Source organism: Engystomops pustulosus, chromosome 3, assembly GCF_040894005.1.
Source record: "Engystomops pustulosus chromosome 3, aEngPut4.maternal, whole genome shotgun sequence".
NCBI classification, from domain to species: domain Eukaryota; kingdom Metazoa; phylum Chordata; class Amphibia; order Anura; family Leptodactylidae; genus Engystomops; species Engystomops pustulosus.
Genome location: NC_092413.1, coordinates 28,226,996 through 28,237,433, shown reverse-complemented (window position 1 = coordinate 28,237,433; position 10,438 = coordinate 28,226,996). Strand labels below are relative to the sequence as shown.

The 10,438-nt window shown below is 40.6% G+C and overlaps 1 protein-coding gene across 6 annotated transcripts in view; it reads right to left on the bottom strand.

Annotated features, from left to right (window-relative positions):
- EHBP1 (EH domain binding protein 1) overlaps positions 1-10,438 on the bottom strand; it is a 241,545-nt gene that overhangs the window by 54,168 nt on the left and 176,939 nt on the right. For all 6 annotated transcript variants that reach the window (XM_072140370.1, XM_072140374.1, XM_072140372.1 and 3 more), the window contains 3 exons: positions 10,078-10,205; positions 3,984-4,122; positions 1,093-1,196 (listed from right to left, as the gene is read on the bottom strand). In XM_072140370.1, coding sequence (XP_071996471.1) covers positions 1,093-1,196; positions 3,984-4,122; positions 10,078-10,205 — 371 coding nt within the window. The remainder of the gene's footprint in view (positions 1-1,092; positions 1,197-3,983; positions 4,123-10,077; positions 10,206-10,438) is intronic.

Sequence of the window (10,438 nt, the reverse complement as noted above, 5' to 3'; positions counted from 1 at the left end):
GAAATCATTAATGTGTCTGGGGTTGGAATATTCCACCCTTCTATTGAAGACTGGACTGTGTGTAACAAAGAATATCTGGATTTGCATTATCCAATTGACTTACAGTCGATAGAATTGATTGCTCTGCAGTCTATTACGCCGCGAGGTGGACTAATTACTCTATTAACATTTCGGCATCATGAAACCGTAGGAAGTCATTTTGTCGAGCTGTTAAACAGTACGAGGTAGAAATCTGCCTCGTGTGAATGTGAAGTAGTGAATGTGCCCGGTCAGGACACTGCCTAAGACTATCGTTGGCATCTCGGCAGCAATAAAGACAAGGAGGCCAATTTGTCAAATTATAGAGAGTGAATGGCCGCTGTCACACTCTGGCTAGGCATGCTGGGAAATACCAGCGTGTTCCTTCCTCTACAGCTGTCCGTCAAATGCTGCTTTCTCCCCGCGGTCTATTAAATATTTCCCTCACAAATCAATTTTACACATGATCAGCCCATACTCCTACTGAGCTGAACCTCCCCGTTAATTAAGTGAAGAAATTACCATATATATTATATTAATGCAAACATCATTCAGCTGGTAATTCACGGCTGATCTGGATAATGGAAAGGTTGAACACCCATTAACCCAAGTCAACAAAAACGGGTTGGCTGGGAAAAAAAATCGAGCAGGTCTCCTGTGACTTGTCCCTCTTACTGCAGCACTGCGGTATCTTCCATTGTCATAATTAAAATCCTTGCTGCCAGATCAATACGGCCATCTTTGAATGGGAAGTGCCCTCAATGGCAACGCCTTAAACAAGAAGGGGAAAGGTGGAGGGTGGGGGGGAGGGGGGGGGGTCGAATTTTGTGCAAGTGAGAGAAATTCATTTTTTTTTATCTGACAATTATCACCTTGGTGCAGACTAATTCGGTGCTGCGCCCCTCTTACAGAGATTTCAATGCACCAGAGATTGACATCTCCCGAAAGGAAAAAAAAAAAATAATAAAAAAAACCTAACATCTCATTTTTAACAAATAAAAGCCCAATTTTCCCATGCAGTGGAGAATTATCAGCAATCATGAAACAGGGTAGAGAGAGGGGAAAGTGAAATACATTTAGCACTTCATCTTCTGAGGGCTTCTTCTGGGTCTCGGTTATCACTGCTCCTTCATTCCCTCTTTTTGTGTCCTCCTGCATTGATCTCTGCCTTTTCATCTCTGCAAAATAAATAAACAGAAGCCGGAGAAAGTCCATTATATGTCGGTCGGAGGCTCCACATAAGTGTACGAGCAGTTAGCGCTGATTCCTATCGACTCGATGGTAAAGAAACACTTAAAATTAAAGAAAACATGACAGCGCTTGTTACAAGTGCACAACAACATCTGGCGGTAAAGGCAGAGACAGCCGCGAATAGGCAGAAAGGTTATAGTACTGATAGTAAAAAGATAGGAACACAGGGACCTCATAAACTAAGTTTTTATTCTTTGTAACAACCAATCAGAGATCAGCTTTCACTTTGAAAAGTAGCCCTGTGATTGGGTGCTTTAGAGCGGTTATTGGTAAGAGTTTTAATAAAAACATAAAAGAAAATTACTTGATTGATTTTGATGGGCACAAAGGTGTTTCTTCAACTCAAACTCCCGTCACCAGGTTTTACCCCATTAAAGGGAATCTGTTATCTGAAATTGGTCTAATAAACAATTACCAGTATGTTGCCTAGCAGCTTTATACCTTCCAGTCAGATGTAGATTGGTTGTATATAGTCATGCAGGTGGAAAGTTTAACACAGAAGTCAAGCTCTCCCCGCCTCCTCCACAGTGACTGTCCATGCACAGGACTTCTGGAGATCTAGTAAGTGATTATTCTGGATGCAGGACAATCAAGTACAATGAAGGTGGCGTTCTGAAGAAGACAGAGCTTGACTTCAGTGTTAAAATATCCGCCTCCTCGACTTTATACAACTAATTTATACTCACTTCAAAGTTGATTTGGAAAGAAATCGAAAAGGTATTCAGCTACTTGACAACATACGGGTAGTGGTTTACTAGGTCTATTTCTGCTGACAGGTTCCCTTTAAAAGGAACCTATCATCAAAATCCATTGTGATAAAACAGGGACAGTGGCTGTGGAAATCACCTTATATTTGTTATCTATGGCCTCCTCCTTTATAAAATCGTCTTTTAAAATTATGCTAATGAGTCTGAGGGGGAACGCTAGTCCCTTTGTCATCTGGCTTTACATACTATTACACTCTTCCCTGCTTTCTATACTCTATATTATTACACTCTTTTCTTCTGTAAAGCCAGATCACAGATGGTCTAGGGTAGCCCCTCGGGTGCACTGGCATCATTTTAAAAGTTGATTTTAGAAGAAAGGATAACAAATATAAGAAGATTATCACAGTCTTGGTGCCTGGATTTATGAGTAAGTGTTCCTAGAGTATCATGATGGATTTTGATGGCAGATTTAGTTTAACCTAGTATGTCCTTCGTTTAATTCCTTCTTTTACGTGAATTATCATTAATAATAATTCTGTTATTTACAGGCCCGGCGCCAGCACCCGGCCAACCCGGGCAAGTGCCTGGGCCCCCGGGGTACTGGAGGGGCCCACTCGGGCCCCCGGATCAATTGTACCAGTGTCGTTATAAGACACTGGTACTATTTATCACCATCTGGATCGATCACTTTTCTGCCTCTATGCTGCGCTGGTCGGGAGCGCAGCATAGAGACAGAATCTAAAACTCACCTGTCCCGGTTCCCACGATGCAGCGCTCCGCAGGGTATGCGACTGCTCTGAAGCCGGCTTACATGATGACGTCATCGGATCACGTGTGCCGGCTTCAGAGCCGGCGCGTACAGGAGGCCCAGACCGAAGACAGCTGCAGGCGCTGCTCCGGGGGAACCAGGAAAGGTGAATTCTTTTTTCTTTCCCGGGGGGGGGGGGGGGGGGGGCAGTGTGTCCGCAGGGGGAGGTTGTCAGTTTGTCCAAAGACACGGGTAGTCAAAGACATATTTGGAAATGCAAGCTGCAGATAAAGGAAACCTATTACTAGGAATGCCGTTTAATGTTGGTGATTGGTTCCAATAGCCTATGATATGCCCATTTTAAAAATGCATTCAGTACTTATAAAACTTTATTTCACATTACCTGGCTTCCTACCACTAGCGTATGGTGAAGTCTGGGGGGGGGGGGGAGGCGGAGGGGGCTTAGTCAGCCTGTGTGCGTCTGTGATTTGTCATGTACTCTTCCTCGACTCCACGCCATACCCTTCCTCTCCTGCCTACTCAATGCACATGACAGGAAGTGGGGAGGGAACTGGATGAGTGTGAAGGAGAGGAGACTGACACAGGCCCACACAGGCTGCAACTAAAAATGACATTCCATGTTACAGGTGTGCTTTAACTACCTACATCTTCAGTACTGTGAGTCAAAAATCCACAGGCCTGATGTTATCTGAAAGATGAGATTCTTAGACTTAATATGACACTAGAAATATGACAATAGGCACTACAGAACCAAAGACAAGGTCTTTTGAAGTGACACTTCCCCTGCAGTCTCTAAAATTACTAATTTCAGACAATACATAGATAAATCGCTTTTCGCGTCTCATTTGCATATGCTTTCTCAGGTGTTTTTTTTTTTTTTTTAAAGGTAAAGGAGTACTACTACATAAATGCCAAATGGTGGATAGAGGTGCTTTTACGCAAACAGATCATCTGACCAATGTCTGTACAATCAGTGCACTATAAAGATCCAATTATTGGTTTAATTGTGGCCAAATAATCTGACAAGATCTACCAATCAAGATTGTTGTTTGTAAATAGTACATGGAAGATATCAGAGAGAAAAAAAAAAGAAGCAATGAAAATACTTGGTTTTAGGAAGATCATAAAAGTTGAAGAACTGATTTTATCCTTTTGTAATTTCTAGCTGTGTAAATGGCCAACAATTTTATCATCTGTAAAATCATCATCGAGTCTGATTTGTCAGAAATCTGCAATACCTGGACAAATCTCCACCCATTGACTGAAGGACTCAAGCTCGATCTTCCTGACTGTTAAATCTTTGTTGATCACAACGGGATTCTTGAAGCGATCGGAGGGTCTGTGCTGTCTGTCTGCTCCGGATTCTTCAGTACCATTCTATGCAACACAAGAAGATAATACACTTAAATTTTTCCTACTTTAACTATTAAGAAAACTGTAAATAGTTAATGGGGAAAAAAGCATAAAGACATGTATAGTAAACCAAAACCGCGAGGATCGGTTACTTCCCTAATTTGTCAACTTTAGTAAATACTTTTATACCACTTTATGGATACCCTATTACCATAGAGTTATCATCATACCAAAACATCATACTTATACCATAGTAAAGTCAAATTTCCAGGGCACATAAGGAATAGCCAAAATACACCATTCAAACTACATGACCATTGCTGGTGACTTCAGTCATGTTGTCCAGTTCTCCTTGTACTTATAAGGTGTAATTTATACGGTATATGCATCCATTGACTATGTAGCAAATACCTAATAGGTTCTGGTTCTACTTCTGGGAACCTTAAAGAGTGTTGTACAGTAGTTTACAACAAACATTGCTGCAATGAGTAGCACAGCGTGTGTACATGAGGAATGGCACCATTCCTGGCCATTCCATAACTTATAGCATTTATGAAGTTTCCGTGTGAAGCAGAGGAAGGATGATAACAACCAAGCAAGTGGAGAAGGAAGTACTTTTCTCTAATAAGATATATTAAACAGTATTTTTTAGTCACTCATACTATTGATTTATACTCTCACTCTTTTTCAATCTCTAAAACGTCCCCAGAGTTGACTTTTAAGGCTATGTTCATATCTTGGATATTTAACGTATCCTTACAACAGATGGCTAAGGGGTATTCCATTGTACATTCCCAGTCTCCCTAAAAGCAAGAGGAGGAGAGAACATTGGCAGCAGCCGGTGTTTCCTCAGTCCTTATATGGACAGTTATCAACCTAGAGCAATCGGTCAGCGGAGGCCAGTGGTAGATGCAATACTGTTGCATCCATCCCCCAATAGGATATTATGGCCTCCACTGAGTGTATATATCACCCTCCAGCAGCCACTAGGATGATATTGTGTAGCCTGCCAGAGTCTTTCCACCCTGTGTTTCCAGCTGGATGTGACTCATATTGGGCAGACCGAGGCCCTCACCTGACATTATATGTATATGGATCTATACCGGGTGCTTTTTCTGGCAAATACACTGGATCTTCTTTGGATTCTGTCTCCTGTTTAATTTACTTTTCACTCTGCTGAATTCCCCTAGTAAGATGGACAGAAGCTTAATGAGGTTTAAGATTACATAGAAGTCTATGGAAAGGAGAGTGGGAGCAGTGAGTCACAGCAGCTAGATATTTACCCACTAGCACAGGAAGGACTGCAAACTAGTGACACAGACTGCAGAGAGAAAAACTGCTGGAAAATGAGGATCACAAGTCACATAATGACCAGAAATAGCATCATTACTCATGAACACACACTGGACTGCTAATTTATGAAAAAAATTGTTGAGAGGTAAAGTTCTTTTTTGAAATCTTCTCTTTTAGTGGCCTAGGCTGGGGGAGCCTGGTGAAGGCTGAATGAGCAACACATGGTTACGTCACATAAAGACGATCTGGAACATCTAGAAGCTTCTTTCTTCTTAATGCCATGTCCAGACTTTCTCCACTTGCCTTAGGCCACTTTCACACTGTAAGGAATTGATCAGTATTTCACACCAGTATTTGATACCCAAAAGATCTTTGTCTCTTCCATCCTTTGGACCCATGTGTGGTTTGGGTTTACAAATATTGATGGCAAATCCTGCTCAAATACTGACCTTAGACCTCATGGACACATGACCGTGTGCTTCAACCGGGCTGGATTCCAGGCAAGCACACGGTCGAGTGGAGAAGAACTGGGTGGAGTGGGGCGAGGAGCATCACTTTCTTCTATTCATATTAGGTTGAGCTGCCGAGCGGTCGACATATAGGACATGTCCTAGATTTTGTGCCGTGGTGTCCAGCCCGGTCACGTTGCTGTGAGACACTGCATGCTTACCACACTGTGACCAGGTGTCATAAACCTCTCCGGGGGGGGGGGCTCTTGTGATCAGGATGAAATTTGTCAGATCATGGCCCCCAATTAGCTTGTGCGCAAGAGGTCATACTCTGCAGACTCCTCCATCTTTCTTTCTGCTACCTCCAATTGATCCTGATATAAGTCCCGCCTACAGGGGTGGAGCCAATGTAGTTTTTTTAAGAACTTTATTGAAAAAAATTAAAAGTATAGAATTAAAAAATCTATTAAATTATAAATAATATTAAAAATTGCCTCCACAGCATAAGGAAGAAAACATTGTTATTGTTAAACTTAATGTATTTTATACACAGTAAAATTTATAATTTTTTTTTAATTTTATGTGCATAATATGAGTGCATTTAATACCATAAACATGAAGCCCGCACATATTCCTGGGAAATTTGAACTTTCAGCATCTACTATAATGTTTTCATGCAGCTGTGTATATTGAGAATGCGATTGATATCAATTGCAAAGCTCGTCCCTGCTAATCTCTTCCCCTTTCGCTGCAACCTTACTGGGGAGGGATTCTATCGTGTTCCCACTGACTCGTACAACAAGAAGAACTAGTTTCTAATTTTATGCCCATTCAGATAAACCGCTAATGCTGTATGAAGTCTGAAAAGGTAGGATTAGAATACAACCCCACTGAACTGCATTTTCATCAGCTATACCTTTCCAAAGCCAGATTTATAGGTAAGCCCTTTACTGCGACAATTGTTATTTTTTATTTTATTTTTTTCTATTTTTTTTTCCCAAGGCTTCCGATGCTAATACTGGTAGCAAATTCAAATGGGTCTATCAACATGAAAGATCCCAGAAGGCTAAACCGGAGTGGTGTGTGGAAGCTGCAGATACCGAGACCCTGTGTACCAAACAAATATTTCATTTTACACCTAATCTTTTATTATTTTTATTAAGTGTTTTGAAAGTAAATAGGGGAAGCCTAAGATGCATGACTAATAACCAAGCCTGCTGAATGCTGAACCTGGTTATCAAAAGCTACCAAGACTTTGCCCTTCCTCTGCATTGAGACAATCAATAATGAGCGCGTTCTCCCAGCAGCCTATTCTCCAGCCTAGAGGGGGCCGGGGACGCTCAACCCTCTGGGGAAGGTAACAGTTTATCCATCACCACAAACGCAGAGCGGAGTATTTATCAATGTGTAAAACTGCCTTTTTTTTTATTACCACATTAGCCGATGCCAACCGCCCCCCCCCCCCCCCAAAGAAAAATAAAAATCCTGCTTCTATCATCATACTGTAAAACGTACAACAAAAATCATAGAAAAACAAAAATAGTATAAATAAATAAAAAATACCAATTTAAAGCAATTAAGCTCGGGTGAGGCCGGGAGGGTCATTGGCCACAAGGCTAACTAAATATCACCCTTCCTCTAAGTAGGTATCAATCTCAGAGGCTGAACCTCCCTAAATGTTTGTTACCACCCAAAGAAACTCACAGGGCCAACTCCTGTGAAATGAATACAGGGGATTAACATTAGCTATATCTCCTGCATGTATTATGCATGAGGGTTGCCTTTGCCCTTATGAAAATACAAAACAAAAAAAAACTAAAATATTTTACAATTAAAAAAAAAAACCTCTATATGTGTGTCTACAGATTTAAGAGTTAACCCTTTAAAGCCCCCCACTAGCATACCCCCCCAAAAAAACAAAACGGGGAAAAAAAAACCCCAAAACAATAAAACCTTAGCAATTCCTCTAAGCCGAGCAATGTGCTAACTATCAGTCCGATTAGCCACTAAATCCCATTTTAAGAATTCTTTGTATGGGCAAGGACTTCTGCCACTTTACAAATGTATTCCGCTAAGCCCGCTAATTCAGTTAGCCTTTTCAATTCATTGTATTAATCCAGCTCTGGCTTCATTTTACATTAAAACTAGCACGGGATGACACACACACAAAAAAAAAAAAAGCTGCATCAGACAGGCGCAAACAAGCAAAATATAAAAAAAGAAAAAAAACAAAAACACAAAAAACACAGATCGGGCCTGATCTGGACTCCCCCTTTTGTTGTGTGACAGACAAACTCTTGGTGCTAGATCTACACACTTTCATCACCAGTTTATTGGAACTGACAGGCTAAGGGAAGCAATGAAAGTCATTGTATTGGGACTTCAAAGACTCCTCTATCTAGGGGAAGGAAATCCTTTCAGTCAGCAATGGAGTCCCCTAACAACCTGCAGGTGGGTGAAAAGTTATACACGACGTGGAGCCGTCATCATACTGACAGGTTCTCCTCGACTACTCTAAGCCCTACATTCCACATAAATAGAGGCAACATAGTAAGAATACGAATATACATCTATATACAGAAGATGAAGCTTCACTGGCCAACCATGATTATATTGAAAAGTGTTCTTTCATATTGAAGAAGATGGCGGCTATGCTTTGTGTATGGTGGAAGGGACAAGCCGTTGCTCTCAACAAGGTGGTCTTTAGAGATATATACAGGCAGTCCCTGGGTTACGTACAGGATAGGTGCTGTAGGTTTGTTCTTAAGTTGAATTTGTATGTAAGTCGGAACTGTATATTTAATAATTGTAACCCCAGCCAAAATGACAGCCAAAATGACAACTGTATTTTAAAAATGTTGGCTTGTCATAAGAACCAGAATTAAAAAATAAAGCTCCATTACAGACACCTGTGATACCTGTTACAGCTGACCACTGTAGCCTAAGGCTAAAGTACAGTAAATTACCAACATCCAGAGGTCTGTTTGTAACTAGGGGTCGTCTGTAAGTAGGGTGTTCTTTAGAAGGGGACCGCCTGGATATATTTTTCAACACAATTCAAAAAAAATAACGGTCAAAAACTGTGGGGGTGTGGTTTTCTTAAAGGGGTATCACTATAAACACACACATACAAAACTATGAAGATGTAGTTAACTTTACCTTAACTACTTCCATATATCCATACATGACGACTTTAAAGGAACCCTCAAACACTATATACATATCGCACCATCTTAGTGCTGTCACGGTGGTAGTATAAAGCACCATAGCAGGTGTATATACAATATATTGATACACATATTATATATATATATATATATATATATATATATATATATATATATATATTAGATTCCAATGTATGTATATTATCTTTACCTTATTATCTTAGTATAATCATAAATGAAAAAATTTAAATAATATACACAAACATGTGTATAAAAAAAATCTAATAATAAATATATATTAGGCACAAGTGAATATAGAGTATAAAACCCTAAAAATTCCTCCATGGGATTCACCTTCCTCGGGCGGTGGTGACTGCTACTTCCATTGTTGACCTGTATTATCTGTTGTATCTTCTCCCACTAAACAGACATTTTTATGCTAATTAAATTTGCATCACTAAAAAAAATTCCCAAGATGAATGTTCCTAAATGTGGGATAGAATACGATTAATAGTCGCAGTTTCCAGCTACCCCTGGCATTTGTTACCCTTTTTCGTCATCTGTTTAGTCAACAATGGTATAACCAGTCACTTATAATCTAAGCCTATTAAACCTGCCACCTCCCTGACTCCAGTCTGGGCTTTGTAGAGAACGCTCCTCTAAATGCTCTCTCCATGTTAATATGGCTCGTACATCTAAATGGTTTTATCAACGTGAAAGATGCCAGATGGTGCATTTACATAAGAGAAAAAACACAAGGACTGTTAAAGGGCCCTAACTGCGCAGGGAAAGCATAGAAATCTCTCCAGATAATAAGTGCTTCTAAGGAAAGATGAGTCTCATTGTGGCAGAATGTCAGTGGATTTAATGCAAAATACAGAGCCAGATCGCAACCTGTTAGCGAATCCAATATCCGAATCCAGCTCCGAAGGGTTAAACGATGAACTCTACTACACCTGCAGCAAGGGAAGGAGGGGAATGAATACATAATACAAGTATAGATATGCTTCACCATCGGTTCCTCAGAATCTGCCTATCAATGCAACAAAGACTCAGCCGCTCCAACTCACCTTGAAGTCTCTGTCGGAAGCGTCGGGGGATGTTCTCTGAGCAGCATTAGACAAGGAGTTTGCCACCTGTGGCTGAGACTCCAGAAGTCTCCTCAACTTGACGTCCACAGAGTTAGCGCTGTGTCCGGCTATGTATGCAAATTGTAAAAAAAAAAAAAAAAAGAGAGAGGGGAAGAGAATGAGACTTGGCGATTATTCAGCAATATGTCATCTTACAACCTGTTAGGCAGCGGTGTTCTAAAACAAAGGCAAAAAAAAAAAAAAATTTGGAAAAAAATAGTACAGCAGGATAAAAGGGAGAGCTTGAGATTGAGATGTTCATGGAGGTAGACGTGTACAGGCTCATACAGGCCCCGCTATG